The sequence below is a fragment of the Capsicum annuum genome, chromosome 8 (assembly GCF_002878395.1).
Source record: "Capsicum annuum cultivar UCD-10X-F1 chromosome 8, UCD10Xv1.1, whole genome shotgun sequence".
NCBI lineage: Eukaryota > Viridiplantae > Streptophyta > Magnoliopsida > Solanales > Solanaceae > Capsicum > Capsicum annuum.
Genome location: NC_061118.1, coordinates 154,855,513 through 154,874,461, shown reverse-complemented (window position 1 = coordinate 154,874,461; position 18,949 = coordinate 154,855,513). Strand labels below are relative to the sequence as shown.

The 18,949-nt window shown below is 32.8% G+C and overlaps 1 protein-coding gene across 1 annotated transcript; it reads left to right on the top strand.

Annotated features, from left to right (window-relative positions):
- Positions 1-3,743: 3,743 nt before the first annotated feature.
- On the top strand, positions 3,744-10,945 carry LOC107839659 (kinesin-like protein KIN-14I). The gene is made up of 18 exons (XM_047394735.1): positions 3,744-4,250; positions 4,971-5,137; positions 5,234-5,377; positions 5,501-5,737; positions 5,816-5,887; positions 6,485-6,553; positions 6,752-6,967; positions 7,051-7,132; positions 7,208-7,303; positions 7,407-7,583; positions 7,668-7,774; positions 8,021-8,199; positions 8,299-8,460; positions 8,576-8,829; positions 8,911-9,074; positions 9,249-9,407; positions 9,689-10,203; positions 10,497-10,945. Exons 1-18 carry the CDS (start codon positions 4,124-4,126, stop codon positions 10,612-10,614), a joined length of 3,045 nt encoding a protein of 1,014 aa, XP_047250691.1. The 5' UTR covers positions 3,744-4,123; the 3' UTR covers positions 10,615-10,945.
- Positions 10,946-18,949: the final 8,004 nt, after the last annotated feature.

Sequence of the window (18,949 nt, the reverse complement as noted above, 5' to 3'; positions counted from 1 at the left end):
ATATACTACAATATATATATATATATATATATAGTTATATACTAATTTATAAAACATATACACATGTATACGTTAAATATATACTATTTTAGAAGATATATACCATTCAATATATGTAATACTTTAAATAAAAGAATAAAATATATGCTACTTAATATAATAAATTAATAATATTTGATAGTAAATTAATAATATATTAAAATTAAGTTTCTAATTTAAATGTTTAATTTTTTATTTTTTTTTAAATTCAGGTAGGTTAACCGGCAGGCTCGGACCGAATTTGATCCGGATCGGATTAATCGGGCTCAAACCAAAAAATAATCCAGCCCGGTACCCGATACCCTACAGCCCGTGTGTTGATCGGGTCGAATTTGCGCCCAGCTCGGCCCGGCCCATCTGATAGGCTTTAAAGTAAGGACCAAAACAGATTTATGTATAGAATAAGTAAATAAAAGTCGGAATTATATTGTTGTGAAAATTCCTGAATTAACATAAAACATAGAGTTTTGGTCATCATAAATATGAAAGCATGATCTGATAATAGTATTGATCGATCATGCATGTGCTGCAAATGCCCTGTCCATGAAAAATGCCTCTTTGATTCCTGTCATGTCTGAGAAGTGAGGGGTATCAAGATAATGTAATTCAACTTTCTTGGACCAAAGCCTTCCCTACACTCCTTGCTCATCCAACTTATTGCCACTTTCTATATATATATATATGTTTGTAGACATTTAAGTTTGATTATAGTGTGTGTATATGTGTGTGTTATGTACAGATATGCAAAGGACCCCTTTTTCACTGACATGCTCCCTTCTCCCTAGCTTTCCAAGTTTCTGTTCCCCACTTCTTGAAAATATTTTTGGTCAATTAACCATAGTTTTAAAAGTTTTCTTTAAATAACAAAAAATAAAACTATCATCTTCTTTGTTACAGTAACAACCATTTTTGTTTCTAACCAATACGACAAATTTTTATTTATAATAACCGTACGATGCAGTACATAATTTTATTGTATGTACTCTATACTGAGGCTTTACAACTTTAAACTTTTATGACGTGTCTAATGCTCATTGAGTGTTTGACTTAGTCTTCTTGGGTCAATTGGCCTATAAAATGCCTACAGGTCAATTAAGGAACATCATAAAAATAGTGTTCACTGATTACTTTTTAATTCGATTGAGATGTGCAAAGTCAAATTTTGGCCACCAAAACTACTCCATATTGGACCATTTAACAAATTACCATATTGCGAACAATTAATAGGTCAGCATAACTATTTAGCAAATTAATTTCAATATTTAATTTTTAAAGAAGGGATAAGATCAACTAAGTTATATCCATTATATCTTGGAAAGCAAAAGGGAACCAAGTTCCCTATCTCTTCTTCTCTTGTCAATCAAGAATAAGACTAAATGAGGAGAATTATTATCCCAGTTAGGGTTTGGTTGATGATATAGACACTGTGGTGAAACTTAGGCTAGTGATCATCAGTAACAACTGTTTCAATTAATGCTTGAAAATGACCATATATATTCCTAAATACTACTGGACGGGCAAGTCAAATTATATATGACTTTGGCTAGTTAAATTATTTGTATTTCTCCTTTTTGAATGAATATACATTATTGCACCTTTAATTAAAAGAGAAACAGAATATGCATTGTTAGATTTTGGAGATGGATCATGATGGAACTGTGTTGATGAGGCAATAATGAAATGATCTAAATAAAGATTTCAATGTTATCCATGGACGAGGCAGGATTAAATGCATCTTCAGTATTAAAATCACAGATCTTAAGAAATGTCTAAAGAAAAATGGCTAAAAAAGCAATGAAGTCTTGCACTAATTATACGAGCACGTTATATATGTCTTTAAACATAAGGAAAGGCATCCTGCACTTTTCAATTTTCATGCTACTTTTAATTCTTTAGCCAACTTTCTTCATCTTCAAAAATTATTTAAGTCACATTTATTAAGTATTGCCTGTTGATTACATTTTTTTTTTATTGCACTGGACTCCATTCATAAAAAGAGGGGACCAAGATTAAGCTAGCTGCTAATAATAATAATAATAACAACAACAACAAAAAAAGAGATGGAAATAAGCGATTGAAAAGAAAAATAACATGCATTGTTAATCCTCTTAAAAAAAAGTTGTTTATTTATAAAAATATCTTTCATCTAATTTAGTAGAAAAATGGATTGAGGGAGCTGAAGGATATTTTTGTTATTTTTAATATTTTATTCTGGATTAACTAATCCTAATACTATTAATCCAACCTCAAGATAGAATAACTTGTTCTCATGCTAATTATAATTATGCATAATATAACTCATTTCATACTAATTAAACAAGGAGTAAGGCAAAGTTAAATTTTTATCTTGAAATTGTCTGTGCTTATCCAACATATCAAACGATGCTTTTAAGGAAATGAAATTGATACTTGAGCAGAAATTAAATAAGGAATAGCTTTCTGCATTAATGTACGATTAAACTAGAATATATCATTAACACAAAAGTGGCTATATATATTTTTTGGGGGTGAAAGGAAATTTTTTATTAATCACCAGAAAAACATTACAAACTGACTCTCAATTAGTATACCTCACCGTACATGCTATTTTGTTCTAGTATTGGAGTTGCAAAAGTGACTGTATATAGATTGTTTTATTCTGAAAATAAAGAAACATTGTACTATAATAAACATGTAATTAAGCATGCATTGTATGATTCTTTTATGGGATTTAAAAACCTTTTAACAGATTCAATATTCAAAGTAAAGCTCCTAAATTGTATTTTTCAGTTATCAAGGATTTGAATAAATTTTCCAAATTAGAATTATTTTTAATTAGCACGTATTAAACAAAAAAAAAAAGGAAATTGCCTTCAAACATATTTTTAATGATAAAAGTCAATATCTAAAAATGTATAGAGGCTGGAGCTTCTTCTATAAAAGAGGTAAAAAGGAAACAATCAATAATGCATTTAGAGTGCTTGTTATTGTTAAAATGATTTGCTTATTCCATAATATATTACATTCCAGTCTACCTTAATTGGCGTCACTGCCTCATTTCCCTTCGGGAATTAATATATTATATTAGAGAAATATAATTATGATATCCAAATGGCTTACAATTAAATATGTTGTTTCTAAGATTTTCTTCTGCTTTAATTAGACCTTTTAGTTTTTAAAAAATAAAACTACAATGTCATGAAAATCACACCACACCTAGTAGTATATAATATATACTATATATAATGAAATCCTAATAAGCGTTTAATTCGGAAGGTGAATCAGATAATAAATTTTTTAATTTTATTCATTTAAAATAAGCTGTAATATTCACAACCAATCTAATTTTCACAATCCACTTATTTTGAAATGATTTCTTTTCAAAAAAGGCTATATATAGAGATTTTTCTTGGAAAAAAGGTAATGTTTAACTAAATCAACTTTTTAGCCTATGTTTCTTAAAGTTGACTATGATTTCCTTATGGAAAAAAAAAACATGTAATCACGTTATTTTCATTTAGTAACTATTTAGCTTAAATAATGAATATATTTTCATCTAATTTAAGAAGGAATTACAAATTTATTCGTTCATCTTTTTTTTTTCAATTTTTTTTTACGTGGAGGGTAAAGCAACAAAGTTTCGAAACTATAAAATACAGGCACCATTAGAAAACCCGAAGCTTTCGGCTCGGAATGTGGTAAGGGTAGCAGGTATAAGCTTTCTTACACCTATAGTGTGTGTGTGTGCGTGTGCGTGTGTTTGTTGGAGAGAGAAAGAGTAGCAAAAAGCAAAGGTGGCCATGGTGATGGCGGAGGGGGGGGAAATAAACCTTTACACAAAAATAAATTTCATTTGACCCAAACTTAACAAACAAAAAAAAAAACGAAAACAAACAAACAAACCCAGTTTCATCATCATAAAAATAATAATACTTTCTTTCTTCTTCCTCCTCCTATAACTGCCCTTCCATTTTCTTGCCCTTCTTTCTTCCCTAACATTCTTTACAGATACATACATACAATGCACAGATACATTTTTTGATTCAAAACATATATATTTTTTTTTTGATTCCCCCTATTTTTTTGTTGTGTTGGAATTTTGGGAATGGCGGGTAGGGAAGAGGGGATTCTTGGGATATCTGTGGCATCAGTGGTGGAGGATGTTCTTCAACAACAACAAGGGAAGCCAATCAGCGACATTGATTTCGCTTCTAGAAAAGCTGAAGAAGCTTGTATGTCCCCTTTATTCATTGTATCAATCTTTTTAACCAATTCGCTATTTATTTTTCTATGATTAAAACAATTACTGCATTACGTTGATATTGATGCTAATCATTTGAGATGATGAACCCTATTTTGTTGTCAAAAGTTTTTAATGTATCTTTCCAAGATTCTCGGTCTTTCGGATTTCTGGTCAATCATCAAATGAGAAAAACAAAAGAAATTATTTACCGTTCTCCCACGTGAATTTGTTCCGGTATGATCCGGCAAATAGGGTCTAAGGAAGGTAGAGCGTACGCATAACATAACCCTACCTTGTCAGGTAGAGAGGCTGTTTACGAAAGATTGATACATGAATAGTTGTGGAGGGAAAAGTTTGTACTGTGATTGTGAATAGTTGTGGCGGGTGGGGAAGATGCAGCTCTTTAAAGACTAATACATACACATTATCGCTTAAATTGTTAAGGAACGTTTCGGAAGATAAAATATGAAAATATGAATCCCCTGGAGGTTTTGCCTTGCCTTAAGGTTTTATAAAAGAAAGGAGATTTGTTGTAACTAATGCACAAGCTGGAAAACTTTCAGTTTTGAGCTAGAGTCGTCGGAATTTCTTCTGAGAGCTTGTCATAGCTTAGCAAAGAATACCATAACGTACTTGTTATAAAATCATGAGTTTTAAGTTCTATACACTTATAGTGTAAGTGAGTATGTTTGGAAATGTGACAATGCAGCATTGAGAAGATATGTGGCAGCAGGGTGGCTCAGAAAGACAATTGGAGTGGTTGCGGCTAAAGATTTGCCCGCAGAGCCTTCAGAAGAAGACTTCAGACTTGGATTGCGCAGTGGAATCGTACTTTGCAATGTTCTTAATAAAGTTCATCCTGGTGCTGTGCCAAAAGTCGGGTTTATGAAGCTCCTTTTGTTTCGTCTGGTTTCATCTTTTGTCTTAATCAATTTCATCAAGTCAGTGACATAGTTCTATTTTGCATATTAGGTAGTTGAAGCACCTCATGATTCTGCTAATGTCCCTGATGGGGCAGCTCTTTCTGCATATCAATACTTTGAAAATGTCCGTAACTTCCTTGTAGCAGTAGAAGAAATGGGCCTTCCCTCTTTCGAAGCATCTGATTTGGAGAAAGTAAGTACATGATTTGGGGATAATTTAATGCTTATTGGTTCGATCTTGTTAGTTATGGTCCAAGCTAGTTGATTGAACACTCTCAAACCTGAGTTTGAAATGTTTTGTCATTTCCTGAATTAGGGAGGGAAATCTTCCAGAATAATCAATTGTGTGCTAGCATTGAAATCTTATGCTGAGTGGAAACAAGGAGGTGGAAGTGGATCATGGAAATACAGTGGGAACTCAAAACCGCCACCTGCAGGAAAGCAATTCGTCCGAAGAAACTCCGAGCCATTCATGAATTCAATCTCAAGGTCTTCATCTATCAACGATAGGTCTCTTGAGAGCAGTGATGTTGGGCATGATGCCCGTGAAATGGTTTGTAAGCTCATTTTGTAATGTTTGGTATCTCAAAATATGTCGTACGAACTAAATATCTTAATCTTTCATTTCCAGGTTAATCCAAGTTCCCTCCATATGCTTGTTCACGAGCTTCTCTCTGACAAGAAGCAAGAAGATATTCCATTTGTAAGTGTTCTTAGCTTGATTCCCAAAAGAGGGTTTGATATGTTTCGTGTATAAAGCACTTCGTTTCATCACAGCTACTTTGTTAAGTTGGAAGGAATTATGAATGACAACCATCTTTCTGTATGTGATTTTCAATACATAGTTCGGTTTGCAAATAATCTGCCCGGCTAGTATAAATACACTTAATCTTTGCAACATAGGCAGGGCTCTCATAATCTGCTTACCTCTCTGGCTTCCCTCAGAGCATAAAGGCTTAGTAAAGGAGTAAAGGACAGCAAATTTAGCGTAGATGGACTATTATAAGTTTTGAGGTTTATATGGACAGTACTGGTTAAAAAGAGAAAAAATATGTCTAGCATCACCCTAGAAACATATATTCCTCCAATCCCGGTGCAGTAGCAAACTACAATACTAGGCTATCTAATTACTACACTCTGGTGCACTCAAAGTTCTGGGGAATCTCTTGAGAGGAACATGAACTTGAAACTTTGGGATCTAGTTCACTTCTTCCTCTACTATCCTATTGGCTATAGAGTTCGCTGATGAAAAAAATGTTGATGCTCTGCTTATCTGAAACAAATTACTCATTTTGGACAGATTGTGGAGAATATGTTGAGCAAAGTTATGGAAGAATTTGAGCATCGGCTTGCCAGCCAAAATGAACAGGTTGGAGCTCTTTCTTTACTGGTGTTTTTATTTTTTCTACATAGTATACATGGCACTTCTTCCAACTTCTTCTTTGCTTACATGCTTCTGAAATATGAAAGAACAGATTTCTCTGTTTAGGAGTTGAAAAATTCTGAAAGTATCTCAATGTGTTTTCTTGCTTAAAGTTGGGTCTTACATACTTTGGTGATATGACAGTCTAAGACCTCCCACAAAGAGACAGTTGTTTCAACAACGGATGGATCTCCCTTGGAGGGTTCATGTGAGGAGGCACAGGTCGCAATCATCAAGGATGAAGAAAAAGCACCCTATGAAGAGACATGCGACATGGTAGACATAGATGATGATGGTGCATCAACAGCACAGGTTGTAAGGCAGCTGATGCTGGTTGAACACCAACATAAAGAAGTACAGGTATGGGAATTCTGTTGCAGATTCGAGTATGAAGTATGTTCGGTTCAACTGAATGATTGACATACCATATTCATTATCTGTAGCAATTGAAATCTACTCTCCATGCTGCTAAAGTAGACTTGCAGTTTCTTCAACTGAAATATCAAGAGGAAGTCAGCAATCTAGGTACAGCAAAACTGAACTATTTCATGCTAATTGAGATTGTGACTAGATTTAGCAACTGAAATCTCTTTTGAATAGGCAAACATCTGCATGGTTTAGCTCACGCTGCTTCAAATTACCAAAAGGTTCTGGAGGAGAATCGGAAGCTGTACAATCAAGTGCAAGACCTTAAAGGTAACACTTTTTTACAGAAAAAATTTAAATTTTATTGCATCCTGCTATTAGATTGTGATGATATCAACCACTATTCCGTGTGTACATTTACATATTTGGACAGGGAACATCAGAGTGTATTGTCGGGTACGGCCTTTCTTGCCTGGCCAACCAAACAGTCTAAGCACTGTGGATCACATAGATGACGGGAATATTACAATAACTACTACTTCAAAGCATGGAAAAGAGGGGAAGAAATCATTCACCTTTAACAAGATCTTTGGTCCTTCTGTAACCCAAGGTCGCTAAGTTCTCTATACTTTTCCTTTTCGTGCACATTGCAGGTATAGATTTTATTCTAACACCTCTATTTATCATAATGCAGCGGAAGTGTTTGCAGATACACAACCTTTGATTCGGTCTGTTCTTGATGGCTACAATGTCTGTATATTTGCTTATGGCCAAACAGGATCAGGGAAAACACATACGATGGTTAGGCATTTGAACTTGGTTACCGAACCCCTTTAATCACATACATGGATATCATTTGGTTAAGAGCTATGTTGCTTGGACTCTTCAAAAATGTTGCCTTACCCCGTGTTGGATCCTCCAAACCCTGCACTACTTTAAGAGGATCCGGCATGCATCTAACAACATTTTTGAAGAGTTTGAGCAACACAGATTAAGAGAAAAAACAAAAAGCATTATGTTAATAGTTCTCAACTTCTTTACCTACAGACTGGGCCATCAGAACTCACGAAGGAGACCCTTGGTGTGAATTACAGGGCATTGAGTGATTTATTCATTATCTCAGAACAAAGACAAGATGTCATTTCTTATGATATTTCAGTTCAGATGGTTGAAATTTATAATGAGCAAGTCAGGGATCTCCTTACCCCAGATGGTGTTAACAAAAAATATCCTTTTCGCAACTATTCTTTTCTTTGCTCTTTGATGTTACTATTAGCTTCCTATCTTGTTGGCCTTTTAAATGTTTGAACTTAACCTATAAATACAGTAGAAATCCGCAACAGTTCCCAGAAGGGTTTCAACGTACCTGATGCAAATCTTGTTCCTGTAACATCAACTTCTGATGTGCTGAATCTGATGGACCTTGGGCACAAGAATCGTGCAGTGGGTGCTACTGCCATGAATGAAAGAAGTAGTCGCTCTCACAGGTGCTGCTTATACTTCTCTTTTCCAAAATTCCTGTCTTGAGGAGAAAGGTGGAAGTTGATGCTGATTTAAGTTCTTTTCCTTTCTATATAAAAATTTATGTTTGCACATTTGCAGTTGCCTTACAGTTCATGTTCAAGGAAGAAACATGACATCTTGTACGATTCTTCGTGGATCCTTGCACCTTGTTGATCTGGCAGGAAGTGAAAGAGCGGACAAGTCAGAGGCGCTTGGTGATAGGTTGAAGGAGGCTACACATATTAATAAGTCTCTTTCTGCTTTAGGAGATGTCATTTCTTCACTTGCCCAAAAGAACTCACATGTTCCCTACAGGAATAGTAAGCTTACACAGTTGCTTCAAGATTCTCTTGGTAAGATCCTGTGTTCTGTAGCCATTAAACGTTTATTTCTCTTATTTCTGCTATTCAATTTCTTCTTTTCCTACCTATCAGGAGGCCAAGCAAAAACTTTGATGTTTGTTCATATAAGTCCTGAACTTAATGCTGTTGGAGAAACACTCAGCACACTGAAATTCGCTGAACGAGTTTCTACAGTTGAGCTTGGTAGTGCACGGGCGAACAAAGAGGGTTCTGATGTCAGGGAACTAAGAGAACAGGTTTCACATTTGCGATATGTTTGGTTTTCAGTGAATTTGTAGGCATGAACTGCTTTTCACATCAAGTCTATAATTGTAGATGATAAGATAACTGTTTTCTTCGAAAGACTTACTGTTTCTAGTTTTTGTCTAATTTTAAATTAATCAAACTCGTAGTTTTTTCCCCTTTGACAGATTTCCAGTCTTAAAGCAGCCTTAGCAAGGAAGGAGGAAGAACAAGGGCACCGTCCACTTTCCAGATCAAGTACTCCAGAAAGAGTCAGAATAGGATCTTCCGGATCTTCTCTTGCTTCTAGTTGGCATAGTATGGAAGATGTTGGTAGTAACATAGAGGTACAGTTTTTCGTATATACCTCATCTAGCTTTTACCGTGGTATAAAACATATTAATTAGTTAACACATTTCAAATTTTATGCTTCACTGGTTGCACATTGTAATTTTTATGATACAGAATAGAAACAAAAAGTGAAAGTTGAACAAGAGTTTATTTTGCTTAAATCACTATCCATTCTAAAACCTTGAAATGATTATTAGTATTTTAGATTACTAAACTCCATGCATTTTACTTGCACCTGGAAGCTCAAAGTTGTTGATGTTTTCAAATCTTTTCTCAGGTTAAGAAGAAATCTACATCAAAAATGAGAAGGCGAAGCTTAGATCCCAAAGAAGTTCAGATGAATTCTCCTCCCTGGGCACCAGCCAATAGCCCTGCATCAAGGGAAGACGACAAAGAATCAGTCTCTGGTGATTGGGTTGACAAAATTATGGTGAACAAGCAAGATGGTCTGAGTAGAAGTAGTTTCTTAAAAGGATGGGAAGAAGAAACCAGGATTTCACCTGACTTGTTATACAGGAAATGCTCACCTGATAGTTCAAAGGTGTATCCAGAACAATCTATAAACAAAGTTGCAGGAAATAAAAAGGACGGTCAAGACTACGAGGCAAGTAGGACTCGGTCTGAAGCAGGTCCAGTAGATGATTTTGATGACCTGGAAGCTGCAACAAGCGAGACTTCTGAGCTTGAATACACTTGTCAATCGAATCTTCAGAAAGTTAGTCAGACACCCAATGGACTGGGATCCAAACTCAAAAAACCTAGTCCTAAGCAAGCGAAGAAGTCGGAAATAAGGTATCATAGCTGACGAGTGCATTTAACTTGTTATTTTTGGGCATGCCTTATCTGAGGAGCTGCTTATATCATCATCCATTGTCTATAGAAGTTTTTGTGTTCACCTAAAAGCTTAAACTGATTCAGCAGAACGCTTTTATCTGTTTATTAGCTCTGCAACAACAATAATCCTTTAGCAAATGAACTTTTCTATAGGCCAACTATGTGAAATGAACTAACAATGCACTGTGGTGCTCATCCACATTTTTACTGATCACTTTATGACTAACCTGTTCCTATGTAAATCAATGCAGGAGTTTGATTCCTCCACCACCAACCAGGAGACTTTCTAGTGGGTTAATCTCACCTTCTACAAAGACGGGAAGAGCGGCTGCCTTAGAAGGAAAGCGAAAAACAGCAAGTGGGAAGTGATATATGTTGCGACTTAGCTGAGTTTGAGGCTTAAGCAATTAAGATGTGCTTTTGTATATCTTCTTTTTCTTTTTCTTTCTTGTCAATCTTTTGCTCTGCATTGTTTGAGAGTGAAAGAGAGCAGCAAGGGTGTGGCAATAACTTCAATTGCCATCTTTTCCTTCAGTGGTGATCTTGAAAATTGTTTTGGTTTCCCACTGATGAGTGTTCAGTTGTTTATATGGTTGTTGGCTTGTTCTTCATTTTTTCCCCATTCTTTGGACTGAGGAATGTAAAAAATGCCGAAAAATGAAGAGAAATACTAATAGAATTACAGATACCAATTACCTCAGCCTAAGTGCACTAGTAGCCACTTTTGGAGTCGTTTTAAAAAAAAAATACCGTGTAAACATTTGCAAAGTACTTAAAATGTAGCTACAACTTACTTGAGTGGCCAAGGTCCACTTGTTTAAATTTGAATTTCTATTTTGTAGTACAAACTTTAGGATGAGTGTTCTGTGTCATTTTCACGTCAGATCAAAGTTCAGTTATTTTGATTCTAACTTCATGTAGTTGGAGGATAAGAAAGAAACTTTAGAATACAAAAGGTAACAGTAGTAGCCTTCTTATGATTTGGTGACCACAATAATGCATATCTTGAAACTGGTCGCCGCCATTAGTAATTGAAATTTGAAGTTTGCAATATGTATCCCCGTTGCTTTTTCTTAACTATATTGCAGAATACTGGCTATGTTTTAAACAAGAGACTTAAAGTGGCTTTCTCCCCAATAAATCCAATTACTTCTGAAGTTTCAACCTTGGAGTCCAGTAGTCTGGCTGATCTAAGCAAATGTTCTTTTACGTCAATGTGTCCAAATTTTAAAAGTTATGCGAATATACCTTAAACTCAGATTTAATGTTCCCTCATATATTTTTCAATCTTATAAAGCAAATGTTAGGCTACTTACAAAATTTTAGATCGTGATCTAATACTTTCTCATAAGATTTTCAGTTAGCTTGAGAAAAAATTTAGACCATCGTATGAAAAGTCTATAAATTGCAAAATAATTTTTTTTTTTAAAAAAAATGTTATCTACTAAATAGCTGTTAGGGAAAAAGACAACCACCGAAAATTTTCGGAGTAATTTCCCTCTGACTCTCTGAGGCCCACTAAAGCCCACTCAAAATTGGTACAGCCCAATATACATCCCTTTAATCATTAGTTTCCAGCTGAAAAGAGAAATTAAAAGCCCACCAAGAACTTATTGGCCAACTTGTTAAACTTCACAAAGTCAAACACCATGGTCAACTCATAAGTGCATATCAAACAGTTAGAGGTCGTTTGATAGCGTGTATTATTAGATAAAATATACAAGAATAGTATAATATTTGATTGTAAATTTAATTCGGTATAACTAATATATGTATTAGTTATATACACTTCATTCAATACTATGCTTATATATACCCTCTCAAACAATCTACTGAAGATGTATATCTTTTTTGTTGTTGTGGGTAGAGCAAGCAATCCTTGGTGGATGAGCTAAAATTTTGTTGGTATGTTGAACCAATTGATTGAAATGAAAACAGGATTGGAACAAGCATTTAAGAATACTCATGTTATCTGGTTTATGTGTTTGGGTCCATTTGCCAACTTTACAAATTAAACATACTGCAGATCAATCTAATAAGTCACCCACCCCCAAAGCTTATAGTCAAGTGGTATCTGTTGAATTCCTTACTTGACAAATGTGAGTTCTATTTTCACTGTCCAACTTAATTTCTCATTTCTCCTTTTCTGATTTCCTATGTAGTAGAATTTTCGGTCACTTGTGTCTATTTCCTCTTTATATATATGGAATTTAATTTTCCTCCTCATACAAATTTTCAAAATTATTTTCTTTGTAGCTCACTAATTTACTTTAAGTTCCTCAATTATGAACTAGTAATTATTTTTTAGAGAACAATAATCATAGTAAGATTGATTCACCCCATTGATCACAAGTTGTCTCTTGGAGACATTAGGCTTGAGTACATTGTACAAAGGATAAGTAATATTTTGTCACGAATATATAATTAAGGATGACATCAAATCTTAAGTGAAAAAAGTTGGCCAAAATTATGAGCCACTAGCTAAAGGATTGCTGTTATTATGTGTTGCATGGTCCATATATATACGCATGCACATAAAAATCCTCGTATTTTCTATCACATATTTTAGTCCTAGAACAATATAATGCCTAATGCCCCAACTTTGTTTTGTCAATATTGATAACAAATTTATACTCCACTTCTTTTTATTATCTTTATTACTACCATTTTTTTTGTTTTAATTCTCAATTTAAAGTAGCAGTAGTGTTATACCACTGTTAATGTAAATAATATTTTTACACATTTTGATGGATTTTTAAAGTGATTACTCTTCTGCAGCTGACTTTTAAATAACTAATTTGATTATGTTTATATTTTTTTTTTTTATTATATATCCATGGACTAACTGCTCCAAAATAACAATTAGATTATATATGCTACATATGGGGCCAATTTGGTTCATCATCAGAAGTTAGTGCGCTCATGATAGGGAAATATCCAAGTGACATTTGCTATTGATATAAAATTCAATAGTAGATTAGTTTTACAAAACAGGTTTGCTTTATTCAAACTCAAATCTTCTAAGTGATATTTGTATATATTTCTTTCCCAATAGGTCCTCGATATCAATAATGGATTCTCGATTAATACAAATTCACGACACATAAGGTTCATTTTAAGAGAAAACGTGTTGTAAAGGTTGGGAGGGGAGGAATCTTATTCATCCTACAACAATTATTGTTAGTCTGAGTGATGTTATAAAATTATCACAACATTAAATAACTAAGAATAAGATAATTCAAAATATATTCTATATTTATATTGGTGATTACCATGACACAAACAAGAATGGAGGACGAAAAAAATTCCATTTTGTGATGTTCAAATTTGTCATGTTTTTCTTTTTTAAGTAAGATGAGAACAAAGTCCACTTGACGAACTAGAAATTATATTTTGGGTGGAAGAAAAAAAAAACTCTCTAAGTTGTATACGTTACATAGAGTTTGTACAGCTATGTCCAGACCCCTCCATGATAGGTGCTACAAAATCCCGTGTGGGTCCCATAAAAACACATGGCCATGTCAGCAAAATCCTCATACCCATCTTTTTCCACTTTTCCTTTTTTAAGGACCCTCAACAAACACAATCAACTACTAATTTTTTGGCCAATTTTTCCATATTCATAGACCAACGATAACATATTCAATTGTAATTTTCAACCACAAAGAGTTGATGTAGTGGTTCAGCATCTTACCCCTTAAGTAAGAAGTTGGGGGTTCGATTCCCACCTCTGACGAATGGAAAAAACTTTATGGAAAAACTCTGTGGTCAGTTTCCTATCGTTTAGTGCGCTGATAGTAGGAACGGAGGATTAGTCTCACTACTGTCGGCTATGGGAATATCTTTTTTTGAAGTCTTTTTTATCTCTAGAGATTGTTCTGTTAGATAATACGATTCAAATAAATATTTCAAGTAATTTGAAAGTGGAAATAAAGATATAGCATGTTGGGTCAAGTTTTTGAAAAGCTAAAAATATTTATTTTTAAAAAGTGAGGTGTTCAATCAAACATTTGAAAAATAAAATAAGTGTTTATGAAGAGTATCAAAACTTGTTTTTAAAAAGTTAAAAAAAAATCTCAAATAGCATAAGCACTTTTAAAAAATTTAATCGAACACTAATTATTGCACAAAAGTTTTTCTTTTTTTTGAAAAAATACTTTATAAGAATAAGTATATTTTAGAATTTTGATCAAACAGGCTAGAAATCTCCGCGAACAATTACATTTTCTATTTTTTGCTTTTTATTTAATTTTGTGAATTTTTAAAAAAATCACTATCAATGGTAGCTGTTCACATGGTTTTGTAACCGAAAGATCAACCATATTTCTAGATAGGAGTAGCAAATTTTAGATTTCTTCCAAAGATCAACTATATATCTTTGTTTTTTTGTTTCATCAATCACCATCAACTATAGTTGTTCATGATGTACATCTATTTATATTTTATTATATATATATAATACGTGAAGAAAAAAAAGAAGAAATGGATGAGATCAAGTTCCTAAATCTCTATCCCAATTTCTTGTAGTGTAAATCAACTTCTAAACACATTTTTTTCTTGGAAACTTTTGATAAAAGCTTTGAGAATGGCTATATTATTTTATGATTTTTCATTCGGTGTCAAGTATCTCTTTTAGGAATTTAATTCATTAAAATGAAAAATATTTACGCAATTCAAATTCGAGATCTCTGATTGATGAAGGTGTGCTTGTTAGTTTATTCTCCGAACTAGACCCAAGAAAATATTTCTCTTTCAATAACTAAGAGCCCATTCAAATGATTATTGGTGTTGCCCCACAACATCATAATTTCTTACCTAAGTTAATCAAGGGAGACACCACTAATTACCCTTTTTGCATCTAAGCATGTTACTTCCATATGGTTCCTACCTAATCATCACCTACATCTTGACTCTTAAACTTGTAAAATGTAAAAAATTGGATTATAGCTTTGATTGGACACCATTCTTAAGACACAATTACCAATAAAATCCTTCTCTTTGATCACATAATGCTTCATGTTTGGATTAATTTATTTTAGATGTTTTAAAGTAAAAATAACTTTTAAAATATACTTTTGTAAAACATTTTTTTTTCTAGTGTCAAAAATAACTTATGCATATTTATAAATCATTAGTTATAAATTCATCTAAATCGTCTCTTAGTATGTCCAAGTGTTTTTCCCTACATAAATAAATTAACAAAAGAGACAGACCACACTAATTTTACCTTTCAGCAATATCTAAGCATGTTACTTTCCCCCCCACTAGTTCCTGCCTCACCATCATCAAACTCTCGAGACGAATGAATGATATCGAAAGCGTTTTAGTTTATTTGTATATTTATATAAATGGTAGTGATCGGAATAGTTTTCGTATACACCCCGATTATACAGAAAATGTATAAAATACTCGTTATCTTCTACGTACGGTTATGATATCAGGTAATTTATTTTTACTACATGTATGAGAAGAAATTACTTAACATTCTTTTATTACTGTCATTTAAATTTTAATCAAAACAACATGTCAAATGCAATTTCATCATCTATTCATGTAGCTCTTATAATTTCATATAGTATTAGCCAGATCCGAGCATTAGCTTTTATAATTTCATCATTTTCTTGTTCGCAATGTGAACTACTGAATAGCATTAAAAGTTTCTACTGTCTCTCGTTTAGTTTGCAATAGCTATCAACTTCTATAACATGCACATATTATTGATTATTCTATGGGGTAATTAAACAAAGGCACACAAACAAAAGCAAAAAACAAAATACTCCTTCCGATCAGGGGCGGACCTACATTCTCATTTGTGGGGTGCTTCAACACCCGCTAAACTCGACGTATAATAGGTAAAATTATATAGAAAATATACAAAAATAGGTGTATAATATATAAAAGCACACACTAAACAAAAATTTGGTTGGGTGTATTGGTATTTAGATTGACTTTAATGTTCTCCACCAGAAGGGATGCCTCGGTTCAAACCTCATTGAGGTGAATTTTTATTTTTTTTCAATTTTTTAATTTTTTAAGCACCTACTATTTTTAAATCCTAGATCCACCATTATTTCCAGTCATTTTTACTTGTCTATCATTAATACGAAAAATATATATTATTTATTTTTATTTGTCTAGTTTAAAAAGTCAAAAGATAATTTATCACATAGTTCATGACTTAACATTATCATTAACTATAGTTATTTCAGATAACATTGCGTTTATTATATCCAAAGGGTGTACAGTAAAATTATGATGTGTCAAGTCAATATTGAACAAGTAAATGCAGGAAGTTGTCAGGGGCAAATTTACATTAATAAAATGAGGCATGTGAACTTATGGTTTCTCCATAAAACTAATTATTTTATATATATATTTTCTAAAATTAGTATAATATTATTTATTGCATCAATACTACAAGAACACTAAATAGTGCACTTGGTTCAATATTAAATTCTTTATGTTGAGCATTAGAAATTAATTCTCACTATATATATATATATATATATATATATATATAAAAGATACATTCATATTCTAAAAATCCTTGATTGCCATTATGAATTGCTAATATAAAGAAAATAAAGCGAGGTATATCCTCGGCATTCAGGCAGAAAATAATATACTGAAAAGGAATCATTGCCATCTGTAAAATGAATTGCTAATAAGATAATACATGACTTTATACCATACAATAATTTTTGTATTAATCTAGGCATGACTAAAGAGAAAAAAATATTTTTGTAGCGTGTTTAACGATAATTAATATCTAGTGATTCCACAAATAAATTTGTCAATTAAATTAAGTGCAAATGGACAGTTGACGTTATGATCTTATATTCTTATTGGTAGGATCAACCATTAATTCCTTTGCGAGATAACACAAACCACATACTCAATCATCATGTCCTTTTGCTTTTTAAACAGTTAATTAATACTTTAAGTAATGATTTTCGATTTATCTAAGCCCTTGAAGTAAGAGCTTATCGTTACCAATTAATGGACTGATTAGATTAAAGAATGCCTTGGCCGGTTCGATGTCTCTCATTGTTAATCTTCTTAATTAAATTGCTCTTATTATCTGTTTGCCTTCTGGATTCCAAATTCTATAGTTGGCTTCGTGTTTTCTAAGATTGACACATGATTTCTTTATCCTAAACTCACCTAATTTTTGCCAGCCAAACACAGTTTCCTAGGTGTATAGAGAATAAACATTTATATTGTGAAATCACTTCTAAGGTAACTACAAATTCTTGTAATATATAAAAAAAAAAAATTAAGAAATAACTGAGTAGGATATAGGAGTCATAAAAATCAAACTAAAGAGTGAAGTTTGAGCCATATGTAATACTTCTCTGTCCCAAATTACTCATCCCAAAATTCTTAATTTGATTTCTCATTTAACTTATCTTTATTTTACCTTTGCATTAATTATTTTTTCTTCAAATTAAAATGTAAACATCATTTAATAGAGATACTATGATAAACTGACTATGTTGTTAATTATTTTTCTTAATCAATGTGTCATCTCAATTTGGGACGAAGGGAGAATCTTTTTTGATAAATGGAAACAATACAAAGAAGATTAATATAGGGTAAATACTTTATCTATACTTGAAATTACATTAATTTATATAAATTTACAATTGTTAAATAATTTAGTGAGATGAAAATAAATGTTAATCATGATTAAATACTAAAGTCTATGTACAAACACAAAACACATATTCTTAAAATTGAATTGATGTAAACATATACTACCGATAAATGTTTACCTTAATTTGGCCCCAACACAAGGGTGATAAACATAAGTCAAAAAATAGTATACTAATATTCTTAAAAGAGAAAGGGAATATTTATCTTTTAGATGTGGACAGAAGGATGAATATTCTGGAATATTTTATTCATATGATGCCAATTTTCATCCATTATCAACCAAGAACATGACATATTACATGGATTTCTTTTGATTTTGTGCATCGAACAATTTACAGTTACTATAGTACTCTATAGATCGACTACGTACAATATATTCCTCATGTCCAACGAAGATGGGGTAAAAATAATATTTACTACATGTCTACATCTAGGCATTGCTTCTTGGAGATTTTATAATTTATAGATTATTTAGCTAGTACTAATTTTCAACCAGAATTCTTGAACAAAAAAAAAAAATTGTATGGTGATTAGGTCTCAATATAGTGACTTGATGGGGGAATTATCTTTGAGAATTCTTCATGATTGACACGATGTATTTCAAGATTATCTTAACCTCATTTGTATAAATTCCAAAACAAATAAAGTATGAAGAAGTCAATGCTCCTTGCACAATTAGACAATTTCATAATTTTTGTTTGAGACTTTGAGTAATGATTGATACTTTGATAGTAAGGAAATGCATCGCAATGCTTTAACAACTCCGATTGAAGGTTCTAACAGAATAATGTTTACCACAATAAACATACGTCTCACTCCTGACACCGTGCCTAATCGTCCTTAACTGACTTATTTGTACCCAGCTACATGATGGAAGTCCCTCGATCAATCATCACTCGATAGCTCAAAGCTGATCGATATAACCCACGTGCTAGCCTATTTGTCTTTCGCAGGCCTATTTGGATCGAGCTACAATCTCTTCTCTTATAAATGAAAAATGCCCCTCAGCCAATTCTCAATCGACAACAACTCCGTCTTAGTGAAGTAA

Bases quoted from the DNA above. Each gene is read 5' to 3' on its own strand.
- LOC107839659 (XM_047394735.1), top strand. From the start codon at position 4,124: ATGGCGGGTAGGGAAGAGGGGATTCTTGGGATATCTGTGGCATCAGTG. The intron at 6,968-7,050 runs GTATGGGAATTC...CATTATCTGTAG, and splicing joins ACCAACATAAAGAAGTACAG to CAATTGAAATCTACTCTCCA. The intron at 7,133-7,207 runs GTACAGCAAAAC...TCTTTTGAATAG, and splicing joins AGAGGAAGTCAGCAATCTAG to GCAAACATCTGCATGGTTTA.